Source organism: Dama dama, chromosome 33, assembly GCF_033118175.1.
Source record: "Dama dama isolate Ldn47 chromosome 33, ASM3311817v1, whole genome shotgun sequence".
NCBI classification, from domain to species: Eukaryota; Metazoa; Chordata; class Mammalia; order Artiodactyla; family Cervidae; genus Dama; species Dama dama.
In genome coordinates this window covers 25,765,781-25,780,288 of record NC_083713.1, presented here as the reverse complement: position 1 = coordinate 25,780,288, position 14,508 = coordinate 25,765,781, and the positions used below count along the sequence as shown (strand labels likewise).

The 14,508-nt window shown below is 34.8% G+C and overlaps 1 protein-coding gene across 2 annotated transcripts in view; it reads right to left on the bottom strand.

The window, feature by feature from the left end:
* The window catches only part of OLA1 (Obg like ATPase 1), a 156,203-nt gene that overhangs the window by 30,289 nt on the left and 111,406 nt on the right, over positions 1–14,508 (bottom strand). The window contains exon 8 of one of the 2 annotated variants that reach the window (XM_061135793.1): positions 12,614–12,661. The exons of the other annotated variant lie outside the window; for it this stretch is intronic. Within the exon in view, the coding sequence (XP_060991776.1) occupies positions 12,614–12,661 (48 nt within the window). The remainder of the gene's footprint in view (positions 1–12,613; positions 12,662–14,508) is intronic. 2 annotated transcript variants of the gene reach the window in all.

The window sequence follows — 14,508 nt, the reverse complement described above, 5'->3', positions numbered from 1 at the left end:
AATCATGCCCTATTTCAACATCCTATTCCATTCATAACAGTTCAACAATTATTTGCTTACTGATAACTTGCTTTCAGGCTGTTTGTGTTCACCATAATGGTGGTTTGCATTTATTTTGCTCTTTAGAATTGGACACTTGCTGTGCCATACATGTTTGTCAAAACTTTATATCTTCTGTCAGAAATGGCTTAGCATATCAAATAATTTCTATTTGTCAGGAACTACTAATACAACAATCAGTAACCCTTGATGTCAATAGGGCACTGAAATAACCATAAGACAGCAAATTGTGTAACTAAATATTTTACCAAAAAAAAACCTCTGTAAGTGATAAATAATAAGAAAGTTGTTACTATCAGCTAAGTTATACACATGTTTGCCTGCATATAGCTAGGAATAATAAGTAGGCACTGGTTTTTCTTTTGTTTTAGTTTTCCAAGATTGTAAAGCTGTTAAGAATGTCCCAGTATAATCTGAAGGTCTTTAAACTATATGGCCAAGATTTCTAAGCAACACCAAGTCACATTAAAATATAAACTTTGCCAACAATATAAATTTCACTTAATAATAGATTTAAAATAATTCCCCACCATACATCATAAACATGAAATGAGTAACTGTAGAAAAACAATTATTTTATCATATTTAAACATTAAATGATATGACTTCAACTATTTATTCAATTAACATTTAAAAACTTATAAAAGTACTAATTTCAAGAGATCTAGACAACGAAGATGTTTACCTCTGAACACAGGAAAGGAAGGGCTTCCCTGGTGACCCAGATTGTAAAGAATTTGTCTGCAGTGTGCGAGACCCAGGTTTGATCCCTGGGTTGGGAAGATCCCTGGAGAAGGGAATGGCTAACTCCAGTATTCTTGCCTGGAGAATTCCATGGACTGAGGAGCCTGGCGGGCTACAGTCCATGGAGTCACAAAGAGTCGGACACGATTGAGCGATTAACATAGGAAAGGAAGTACAAGGTTGATATTCCCCATATTCTCTCTCTTGGTCTCTTCTTCTGTCACAGATTTGGCCTGAAGTAAAGTTCTACAATGCAAGAAATATTCCATGAAAACTATTTCACACAATATTTTTTAAAAAAGACTCAGAAAAAACCACTTTATGTAATAAAAACATTATTACAAACTGTTCTTTTTCAGTCTACATCTATCTGAACTGCCTTGTAAACCACTGATTTTCTTTTTTTTAAGCCACTGATTTTCTTAGCTACATGGTACGTATTACAGCATACCTGCTGATAAGATAAGGAAAAATCCATTAGGAAAGAGATGGAAAGGTATAGAGATTAGTCTTGATTAATGACAAGGAGAAACAGCAAGATTTTCTAAGTGCGACTGTTCCATTCAAAAGTCTTAAGCATTCATGAAACAGTAAAATCTCTCCAAATACAAACTCTGATACTTATATTTCTAAATAGATTTTTAACTGGATCCCAAACCTTAAAATATATATATATATTTGGTAGGAGGAGAAAGGAAACAAAAATGCAGTGAAAGGAAGAGAAAATGTAAGTGACCTTTATCCTTTATAAATTTCAGAAGGCAGAACATTATAGAAAATAAAAACCTGTATATTTAGAAGAAATAGAAGAAAATGGAAAATTGCTATCCTTTATTTCTTGAGAATTAACAGGTTAGAAAATGCTTTTAAGATATTTTTTAACTTGAGCTCATGAGAGAAAGTATGAAACACTTGACTGCATTTACAGCATACTTTTCATTCAACCAAAAGTGCAAAAAAAGAGTTGTCTACGTTGGTTGTATACCAGTGAAAATTACATAAATGCACACTCAGCTGGTAAAGAATCCACCTGCAATGAAGGAGACCCTGGTTCATTTCCTGGGTCAGGAAGAGCCGCTGGAGAAGAGAGAGGCTACCCACTCTAGTATTCTTGGGCTTCCCTGGCGGCTCTGATCATAAAGAATCCATGTGCAATGCGGGAGACCTGGGTTTGATCCCTGGGTGGGGAAGATCCCCTGGAGGAGGAAAGGCAACCCATACCAGTATTCTTGCCTGGAAAATCCAATGGACTGAGGAGCCTGGCGGGCTACAGTCCATGGGGTCACAAAGAGCTGGACATGACTGAGTGACTTTCACTTTCATACTTGCTGGGAAGCAAACCTAACTGCAGTGTTTTATTTAAGCAGCACTCAGAAAGTTAAAGAGAATTTACTGCACAATTACAATGCCACAGATTAGTTAACTATAGATCATATATTAATACATGCTTTTTTCATCAAATTATGAGAATTAAATTCCAAGACAAATGTACCTATCTACCACAGAATAATTTTACTTAATATGTGTAAAATATTTCATTTAATTCTCATTCTCTAAGAAAGTTATTATTCTTTCTGTTTCACAGGTGAGGAAATAAGGGTTATAAGGAAACCAACCAGAGTATATTGAGTCCTGCTTATATAAAACTCTTGCTGGTATGAGTTTCTGTGTGATTTTCAGCAGGATACAACTAAAATGTTTTCTCTCATGTGCTTGAGAGAAAGACAGATATTTGGGTAGATATTTGCCTTTTTGTGACGGTTAAACCAAATGAGAGAACATATGTGAGGGCCCCAAAGTGCAGCATATAATAGACGTTCAACGAATGGTAGTCATTATTTTGCTCAAGACTTGGATCTTTGGCGACATACACATAACATGAATATGCATATATAATGTTCTTTCAATTACATTGCTATTGTTACGATAGTATTTGAACAGAACATTATACAAATTATCTGCTTGCACTTCAGTTAACAAAAGAAATCCACACACAACTCCCTACTCCCAGGAAGTTCTCAAAAACACACTGAAGTTACTGAAAATGTAAGGAAATAGAACAAATCACTGTGTGGTTAAAAACAAACACACAAACTACTAAGTGGTGGAAGAAAGTACTTATCTTCAAAAAGAACTGATAACATGTATTTTCCATGTAAAAATATATAAATTATTTAAGTTATTGACCCTACAAAGGACTATTAAATTGGTACACGTTTAGAAAATAGCTTTCAGAGATAAGTTCATGAAAATAAAGATAGAGTTTCAGATAAAAATTTTTATATTACCTTCAGTTAGCATTCTCTAGCCAGGTTATTGTGAATTTTTAGTCTCAAATTTCATAGGGCATGAACTATGTCTAAATGAAATGTATAGTGACAGGGAATGTGGCTGGTATGTTACCTAGTCTCAGGCCTTGTCTACTTTCCAACATCACTAGTGCCCCAACGCTGAGACAGCACGGTGCAGTGGTAAAGAACCAGAGCTCTGGACAGAAACTGCTTAGGTGTGAATCTTGGCACCATTCTTCACTAAGTTTCTCAGTCTTGCTACACTTGCTTAGCCTTCCTTAAAATAGTAATAGTTCTTACTCTACAAGGTTGGTGAGAGTCTTAAATGTAATGCATATAGTTAAGTGTTCAGTACCTCTTGACTGATGCTGACTACTACGAACACAACAACACTTCAGGCGCATGAATTAATTATCTGTTGTTCTAGTGCATGATAGTCTCCCATTTCCCTGTTCATTTACATATCAACTCCCTCATCTCAGCAGTGAAGAATAGTTCTTAACAAACTGCATGGTATGCTAGAAGAAAGAAAAAAGGAAAATTCTTTTTTATCATATAAATATATAAGAACTGATCCATAGTTATAGCTGTTTCCTAGAGTCTTTTCTGTAGTATTATTTTAGATGTGGCAACTTGATGCAATTTTTATACGGGCTTCAATGAGAAACACTGTATTTTCTCCACCAAAATTTTCATAAGTGGTATATTTAAAAATGGATGCTAAAGCAGGTGCTAAAATATTTTGCTGTAACAATATTATATAGTTAACAAAATTAAAAGGCAAGGCAAAAATGGCAGCAGCTAAAACTTATTATCCTAAGAAGAGCACACAGTTTTATCTTGAGAATTGTTTCCTTTCATTAACTAAAACTCTAAACAATTTGATAGAGATGATATTTTCTGAGATAAAACATAGCAGAACACGAAGTTAATTAAAGCAGTATTTTCAAAGATTTCTGAAGATTCACAAATATATCCTGCAGTGTCATGTGTGGGACTAGCATAAACATTCTAGTCAAATGGGTCTATTTCTTCTACTACTGTAAGAAACTGGGCACGTTTTTAATCTCTCCAACTGTCTTATCTGTAAAATAGGCATGATAATATTTATGTTTCATAAATATTCTTAACATTTTCATATGTTTCACTACTTTTCCATTAACATCTCACCAATTTCTAAACTCAAAGGGGTGCCTGGCACATAGCAGGAACTCAATAATGATGCTTTGCTATGTGCCCCCCTTTTGGTTTGGTACCCGAAAAGCTAAGTCACTGTCATTTCATGGGAGGGTGGGGACAGGACAGAGAAAAGTGAAATGGCACAATTTAAAAGGTAACAATTTTAAATATAAATTACATATGGAAACTACTAGTGACCTTCATGTTTCATACATTCAGATAGGCTCTTTGGGGAAAACACAATTACCAACAGACAGATGCTATTTGATCTTGTCCTTTTAAATTTCAAAAAGAACTAAACTCAAAGATGTTTTTCACAGACTGTTCTCTTTAAAGAATTTCTAAGGAAATGTTGATAATGACCTAGGAATACTGATGAGTACCCCCTTTATATTAATGACAAACACTTAAAGTACTGAAAAGGCACTTTTGTATCTCTTTAACGGAAACACAAAACTTATTTATCTGTTAGCTTAACCCATTAGTAAACTAAAATGCAGATCTCTTAATCCAATTATGAAAATGCTTCATTGTAGTAAAACCTCAATTCAAGGTGAATAACAGTGTCTGAGGCCATTTCAAGATCTGAGTATCCAATGAAGTAATGTAAATTGAAACACTGTAAAGTTTTGACAAATGTAGGTTGTTACTCTTAGTAAAGTTCAATCTACTTCTTTGAGGTCATACATCAAGCGACTTTTAAAAGTGATTTGCCAGTAATAGTATGGGTTATCAAGTTGCCAGACAAGCATCAAAAAGAAAAGATGAAATTTTAAACAAATCTCAGTTCCGTTCAGTCGCTCAGTCACGTCCGACTCTTTGCGACCCCATGGACTGCAGCAACCCAGGCCTCCCTGTCCATCACCAACTCCCGGAGCTTACTCAAACTCATGTCCATCGAGTCAGTGATGCCATCCAACCATCTCATCCTCTGTCATCCCCTTCTCCTTCCACCTTCAATCTTTCCCAGCATCAGGGTCGTTTCAAATAAGTCAGTTCTTTTCATCAGGTGGCCAAAGTACTGGAGTTTCAGCTTCAGCATCAGTCCTTCCAATGAACACCCAGGATTGATCTCCTTTAGAATGGACTGGTTGGATCTCCTTGCAGTCCAAAGAACTCTCAAGAGTCTTCTCCAACACCACACTTCAAAAGCACCAATTCTTCGGTGGTCAGCTTTCTTTATAGTTCAATTCTCACATCCATACATGACCACTGGAAAAACCACAGCTTTCACTAGATGGACCTTTGTTGGCAAAGTAATGTCTCTGCTTTTTAATATGCTGTCTAGGTTGGTCATAACTTTTCTTCCAAGGAGCAAGCGTCTTTTAATTTCATGGTTGCAGTCACCATCTGCAGTGATTTTAGAGCCCCCAAAAATAGTCTGTCACTGTTTCCATTGTTTCCCATCTATTTGTCATGAACTGATGGGACCAGAAGCCATGATCTTAGTTTTCTGAATGTTGAGTTCTAAGCCAACTTTTTCACTCTCCTCTTTCACTTTTATCAAGAGGCTCTTTAGTTCCTCTTTGCTTTCTGCCATAAGGGTGGTGTCACCTGCATATCTGAGGTTATTGATATTTCTCCCAGCAACCTTGATAATGGCAAATTTATACTATATATAAATTATACCATATATAAATCATCTATATAACTGCACATTATACTTGAACACATTTAGGATATGTTTTAATCTTTTTAATTGCAATGTATTTGAATAAGAATTTATTAGCTCTTACAAAGTGATTGCCTTCACATTTTACACTCTTTTTCCGATGCTCCATCACACTTGCCTTTGCATTTGCCGTTTCCTCTCTCCAGACCGAGCTTTCCTCAGATCCCTCCTCTGTCATGTGTACTCCCTTACTTCTTAAGGGCCTTCTCTGACCACCCTAACTAAAACAGCACCCTGTTACCTTGATTTACTTATTTAATTCATTTATTTTTTCATTCATTTGTAAACACTGAAAATTATGGCAGCAGAATTTACTATGTACCAATTACTATCCTAAATGATCAAAGTGTATCAACTGATATAATAGTCATAACAATTTCATGAGGAAGACAGTTATTATTTTTATTTTACCTTTCTCATTTTATTTTTGAAATGAGAAAGGCAAAATTTCCAAAAGACAGACTTTAGAAACCAGATAAAAAATTCTGGCAGCCTAATTTTCACAACTCATAAATAACACCCAAACATTATTCATTGAGCAAATATAATCTGGCTGTTAACTAAATTTTAGTTATGCATTATGCTACATGCTAGGTTTATCTGAAAAAAGTAGATAGAGTGATAGTCTTAGAGCAATAAAATTATATATGATAGGGCTGTGGCAAAGGAAATGGGGGGAAAAGACATTAAAATGTGAGAGATATGATGAAAAAAGTTCAAGTTAATAATTTTGAAGAAAAATTATAAATTTTAAATATTAATTCTGAGATTTCAAAAATATACACTAGTATAATGAAGGTATCATAAACATAGATGAAGAAATATTTTATAAAAATGATTAAGTAAAAAAAATGATCAAGTGAAATAGTGATATAAGTTAAGCCACTGAGGTTACCTCTTCTTTCTTGTTTTAAAAAAATGTTTTATTTCATTTATATTGGAGCATAGTTGATTAACAATGTTGTATTATTTCAGGTGTACAGCAAAGTGATTCTAATAATTTCTTGACATTATATTAAATATTTGTTTGTTAGCTGTCTGTTATCCCATGAGACTATAACCTCTATGGGGGCAAAGGCTTTTTCTGTCAGGCTCAATGATTATTTGCTTAGAAAAGGAAAAAGGAAACATAGTACCTATCTCCTTGATGAGCTCACAGTCTTCATATGAGTCTATAAATTTTAAATTCATAATGACAGTTTTTATGAAGCTAATTGTCTTCTTGATAAAGCATTAAAAAGACAACCAATGTGTAGCCCCCGGTTTACAGACAGAGGTGTACTCAGAGTTCCTATGTCAGTTATCCTGAAACATGTTTTTTTAGCAGAATTTTAATATTGATAATAAAAATGGTCAGATATCAAAATATATTTGACCCAAACTGTACTATTTTTACTACCTGGTGGATTAAGTAGGCTTTTGAGGGCATTTTGTAATCAAATGTTTTTGATGGGGAAATGCTTTCTAGGCAATTTAGAATAAGGAAGTGTAATATTTTGAGTAATGTAACTAGCTTCCAATATAGACATGCCAATTCTACAAGTAAGTTTTATTTCCACTTTGTTCTCATTCTAGCCAGAGCAATAGCTGCCCACTGTGAGAAAGACAACAGCGTGGTAACATCCAAAAAAGACTTATTTTCAAGGGGTAGCGGTATGGAGTGGGAATGAGAGCAGGGCAAAGGCCAGGTCTCATCATCAATTCAATCCAGAAAAGTTGCTCATGAATTGTGTACCTGTAACCTCAGGAATGCTCTGGACTGTCCCACGGTTAGAAAAAAATCCTACTATGATAAACCTACATATGAGAATTGAGAAGAAATCTGCGTAGGCATCTCTTCTTTTGAATGACAATAAAATCCTCTACACTGCAAATGATGAAGTCACAGGGCCTAACCTGAGTATGAGATGAGGGCAGAACCCTGTGGAAGATGGAGGTGATAAGGCTCTTACTGCTACCCATACTGCACAATAGAGACAGTTCTCAGTTTGTTTTGGATGACAATTGTCTCAAAGCATGCATTTTTCCCATTATCTACATAATGGAAAGAAAAAACAAGAGAATGTACCCCCCAAAGACACACGTAGAAGACTTAACAAGTCCCTTTTCTATTACTGTATTCTTTTTGATTTATGCTAATTAAATTTGGGAAATACTGTTTATACAGAACACATTTTATGTGAACATTCTGGTGAACTGTCTTCAATACTAAAAGGCTATCATTTGCCTGAGGTCAAAGAACCAGTTAGCATCAAATAAGGACCACAACACTAGCATTTCAAATTCTAAAGTAGTTGTATTCTTAATACACCAAAATTCCTGATAACATACTACCTAATTTATAAATAGACTTTATGCTCTAAGTTTCTTAGAACTCACTTTCCTTGTAGAACCAATGTTATCAATGGTATCCAGCATTTTGATCTAGCCTTCAGAAGTCTACTGAACTTACAATATAGTTAGACTACACCAGCATCTCCAAAGGTAGATCTATGACTGGGGACCCAGGAGAGCCCACAGAAGAGAAGGGCACAGAAAGTAACACTCCTGTCCTGCCTAAGGACACCAGGCGCAACACAGAAAGTAACACTCCTGTCCTGCCTAAGGACACCAGGCGCAACACAGAAAGTAACACTCCTGTCCTGCCTAAGGACACCAGGCGCAACACAGAAAGTAACACTCCTGTCCTGCCTAAGGACACCAGGCGCAACACCGAAGCCGCCCCAGATGGCCTCTCGCCCTTCTTTTGCTGCAGCCTTCTCCCGGGAAACAATGTTACTGAGATCACTTTGACTGCAGTGAGACTCCCTTCCTCAGTCTTCACAAGGCCCTGCCCTCTTATCACCAACAGTCCTAAGATTCGGGGGCTTCAACATTCTCCTCTATACCTTTACCAACTACTATTCAAAACTCCCATTTAATGAGTGTAGTTCACCTCAACTCATAGTTTTAGAAACAAAATCTAACTCAGCCATCCTTAATCTATGGGGACACAGATTTTAAGAATAACAACAAAACTTGCAGTATTCACCAGAGTCAGGTAGAGAGGCAGAGAAACTTCTGTGTACATGAGAATCACTTGTGATCTGAGAAACATTATATAGCTATATGCCAAAGTTTGCCTTTCATTTCCTAGTTTATATATATATGTGTGTGTGTGCATGTATGGAGAATATATGTTTTAATTTCATAAGAGAATCCTAGAGAACACTTGTTTTTTTAAAGGAGCTTTATTCTCTTAAAGCTAGAAGAAAATTTGTAAAACTTCTCCCTATTATTAATATATACAGTGAAATTCTTCAGCTACTTTAAAAAGATGAAAGTCCTGACACATTTGATAAAGCATATTGCTCATAAATCAGTAAGTCAACAGATGGTGCTAATGAAGATAAAAACTGACTCTCCCAAAAGTATCTCTTTCTCAAATTCAATGAACAATCTTGCAAAGAGAAATTATTGTCTATAAACTGTACTGGGCAAAAAGAAAAATAGGCCAGGGGCAATTCCTACCATGCCTAATATGGTGGGTCAATAGCATTATATCCATATAAAAAGATGTGCTTTCTTCTGTAATTACCTTTTTCAAATATGGCATAAGACGTGCAATTTGGTTTCATCATGACTATGTGCTTTAGGGTAATAATATCTTTGACAGGACTATGAAACTGTGAACTAGTAACCCAAAACAATTCAATGAAAACCAGGAAAGTTCATAAGTATTATGACATATACATATATTTACAAATTCCAAAGGGCATTTCAAATAAAAGCACTCCTGAATGGCTAAAGGTCTTTTCCCTCCTACTTTTTTCAGCCTTCCATGTTTTGTAATTAAAAGATTGTCTTGCTTTAGTATATTCTTTTCAACTCTCAAGATTTTGATCAGGAAAATTAAGAAACAGTCAACTCCACAAAATCCGTTCACTAGAAATTATTTGAAATCCTAATTCATAGCACATATGATACTTTCAAAGCTTTATCATAATACAAATTAAAAAACAACTAATTGATAATTATTCAGTAGCAAAAACAAGAAAATATAAAACAAAAAGGGGTCATAAGAAAATATTTTCTTTTTAGATTCATTTACAACTTACTTCAGTAAAATTAAGACTATTTTTGTATAGGATTTACCAATTTAATCAATCCCATGGTGAAAAAAAGAATAGCTCAGTTTAGGCTTCCAGAATACCCTTGACCTGTCTTACCACCCTTTTCTATCTGGCAATGAAGAAAACATGCAGTAGTCCTCATAAAGCAATCTCTAGTAAAAATTACAAATTATAGCTTTCCAAATTTAATTCAGCTAAAAAACTTCTCACATGTTAAATAGAAATTATAATCCCAAAGAAACACTATATGGATATTTCAGGGGTTTTACTTTGCCAGACTAGTGGATGATAAAGTGAAACATTTTAAAAAAATCTTATACTTGTGAATCTTGCTTTAGATACTAGGGTATATTCCTGAAAACTTTACATGAATTGAACCTAATTTTATATCTATTTGAGAAGCTTCCTGAACTAAAATGAATAATTTATTTAAGAATAATTAATCATTCCCATTTTATTTGTTTCAAGTAAATCAAATGTACAACAATGATTTTTTTTCAAAGCAGTAAATCTATGTTAAATTTCTAGCTTCAGTGAATAATCTTGTCAGAAATTGAAGACTCCTCATAAGAGTTTTACAGAATACATCACAGCATTCCTGAAAATCCAAGAAAATGCTGTGTGAAGAAGGTTATATAAACCTTCTAGAAATATAATTGTGGAAGTGGACTTTTGCTCATGTAAAGTGTATAGCCTGAAATAATGGAAATCAGTAAACAAATCTTCCTATAGTGGTGAATACTACTCCTATTGATAAGACATAATGGAAATGTACATAATATGTATTGTGGAGAACAATGTTCAAGGATGAACTAGGTAGAACAACTTCTGTCAGACCTCCTACGATAAATCGGAAAATAAAACCTAAGGCTCACGGTATGGCAGATGATCATTCAGTATTACCTCCATGGAGAGCTGACAAACAACTAAATACCTGTAGGAACAGCAGTAATTACAGGAGCTGTGTAAAGTGTGCTCATGTGTCAACATCCATACTTTTTGTGAATATATGATGAGCTTATACAAGAAAGCCTAAGAGACCAATAGATACTACAGCTCAAACTATTCCTATATATCTGAAAGGTATTTTTTTCCCTGAATAGCATGTAAAATACATGAATATAGTTTTGTTTTATGTTATATATACATAAAAAAAAACAAAAAAAACTGGGCTTCCCCGGTGGCTCAGACAGTAAAGAATCCGCCTATAATGCGGGAGACCTGGGTTTGAGCCCTGTGTTGGCAAGATCCCTTGAAGGAGGGCATGGCAACCCACCTCAGTATTCTTGCCTGGAGAATACCCATGGACAGAGAGCCTGGCAGGCTACAGTCCAAGGGGTCACAAAGAGTTGGACGTGACTGAGCGACTAAGTACACATGAAAAATTATATGCAAAAATGTTCACACTCCCCCCTTTGTAAATAACTGCTGAGATGTAATACCTGTGATTCTTACATATAGTTCAAAAAGTCAAGGAAATATTGGGCTTATTCCATGATTCTCTCCTTGGCCAGGTACACACTGTACAGTATTGCCAAACTATGTTTAGTTGTTAGTTACAAATTATGTGGAAAATGAACAAAAACAGAAAAGCTGGGATAAGAAAGACTGAATCATAGAAAAATAAAAATTAATAAAACATTTTTCTATTCAAAATTCATTTAGTGAACCTGACACATTGCCCTTCATTATATAATAGCTTAGAAGACTTTGCAAGTCCGGTCTACCTATCAAATAAATTTCAACACTCAGATTAATTGATTTATGTAATATTAGAGAATAATGTTCCGTGACCACAAGCCCACCAGGGCATATGCAAATGCATGTTTATAAAAACACACAGGCACACAAGAAGTCTGAATGTCTTAAATTTTAGTTATACTTTTCAGTTGAATATAAATATGTAGTATAATAAACAATAAAATAAAATTATCCTTTATTAACAGTTTTAAGAAGGATGGGGACAAGAGAACACGAAAATGAAGCATAATAGAAAGCTATGTAGGTGCACAAAATTAGTTTGTTCTGCAGATTTCATAATTAGTTAGCATATACTAACAGAGCAACAAACATGCAAAGACTGCAATTTACTCTCCCTAATTAAGTAACTGTTTGGCAGGACTAATGTCCTATACCTGCTTGACACCATGATTTAGCAGGCAATCTCAAATGAAAATTAATACTGCATGTAATAAATCATAGTTATAAGTAACCGATCATGTTTAATATATGAAATCCTCAAGTGTTAAAAAATCACTGACATCTGCCAAAGACAACAACGACAACAACATAATAACAATGGCTGCATAGTTTTAGTCATTCAAAGCATAACAATATATAATAATAATAAAGGTTTCTGTGGATTTCCCTTGTAACACCTTGCTTACTGTCATCTGATCACAACTCACCTGTTAACTAACCTAGCTGCCATGTTAGCTTTTCTTCAGGGGCTAGGCCTTAATCATAAATGAATGAAATGACTAATTCAACATTGATAAAATCAGTGATACTTGGGGCCATTCTGGTGTTTACATCTTTCAAAAAGTTCAACACACCTACTCAGTAGCACAATAGACTTATCTTTCAAAATGTTTCCTTCTTTCCTAGGATTGAAAAATAACACGTTAACATTTAAATTTAAAGTGAATTTTAGTAATTAAGATATAGTTTTAGTCTTCCTCTTGTGGCCAGAATCACACTGTTCCTCCTCTTCCCTGAACCATTTAAAATAGTTTTCCAGATCTAAAAGACCCACGAAAATATTTATTACTGCTTCCTGCCTCGGTTTTAATTTGCTACATTATATTACTTAATAACCTTAAAAAAAAAACCCTTTTCTTCTGCTAAGGGAGCAACTAATGCAAATGGAGCTGAGATATAAACATTACCAAAGAACAAGATGCTAACACAAATTTAAAGGATTTAGCAATTAAAATATATTTTAACTATTGACATCTGCTCACAATGTTATAAGTGATGAAAACCTAGTGTTCATATCCTTCATAATAAAAATTTATGCTGCACTTTAATACAAAGGCTGTGTTGCATAAACAGAGGATTTAAAGCTGTAGCAGAGTGGCTGAATGAAAGGAAAATGGCAATCTTTCTGGCTCCAGTAGATGCCATTCCCTATCACACAATGTTTCCCACTCATAAATACATGACAAATACTTCCTCAATCATTTTTTACGAGCAGGGATGCACAGGGGGTAGTCAATGGCTAGCTTGAGGGAAAATAGGAACAGCAGGCGGCAGAAACTGTATAGAAAATGGCTATGTGGTAAATTCTCTTCTGGAACATCACTCAGTTACCCAGTCTTTGATCTTTCAGCTACAATTACACTAACTTCCACAAGATCCGACCCACCCCCCCACCGGCAACCTCCACCAAACATACATACTCCCCCAAACCAGATCATTAGTTACACATAAAATCCAAAATTTGGTTTATAAATAGGATCATCCATACCTCTACATTTTTATAAATTAAAATTTGCTATTTAGACAAGAGTTTACTTTCAATTGGCTATAACCATATCATCATCACAACTGGTCTCACAAAAAACATGGGGTGTCTGGCGACAGCTAAATCACAGACTGGCGTCTCCCAAGCAGTCTGTCTACCATTAGGGTCTGGGAAATGGTATTTACTATACAATTAGAGCCAGGGAGTTCTACCTGTAATCATCCAAATACAGGTGTGAGAAGCCCCTTTGGGCAAGGAAACTGACTCATCCCTTTTCATGTAAACTTTGATGTCTGTATTGTTTCACCGAGCCTCAGGAAACCTTACCATTCGTACTACAATGAGATTTACTAACGGAAGTCAAATAATATATTTTAAAATTCATTCCCAAAGGTAACAATTTTTAACATATCAATCATGAAATTTATAAGAATTTTATATAAGAAATAAGAACGATTTATTTTAAAGTTAATTATCTATTAGAGGATACTGACCAGTCAGAACTAAAATTTCATGTCAGGTTTACGCTTTCTGGAACATTACCAATAAAGAGGCCAAATTCAGTTTCCTATCAGGAATACACACTGTCTTACAGTAATATCAAGAGGGCATTTTTAGTTGCAGTAATTTCACAGAATTTATTCTAATGATTTATTGGAGTTAACCATCTGACATTAATTATTGTTTTGGCTTCCAGTCTATGAATGTTTATTTTTCAGTTTAAAGCTTCTCACTCTTTGATATCATATGGAAATGAGAATTTTTAATGGAAAATTGAAACCATGTGCATCTAAGTACTTAATGAAGTACAGGGGAAAAAACGACAATATATTTTAGGAGAATTCAGATATTTTGCTTTGGATAGCTTTGGCTTGTAGGCTTAATAGCATAAAATACTGAGACTCCAGTGAGTATGATGCCAAATGTGTACATGCCCTTATGTTACATGAACATATGATTTTTTGAAGCTACAAGTGAACAAAA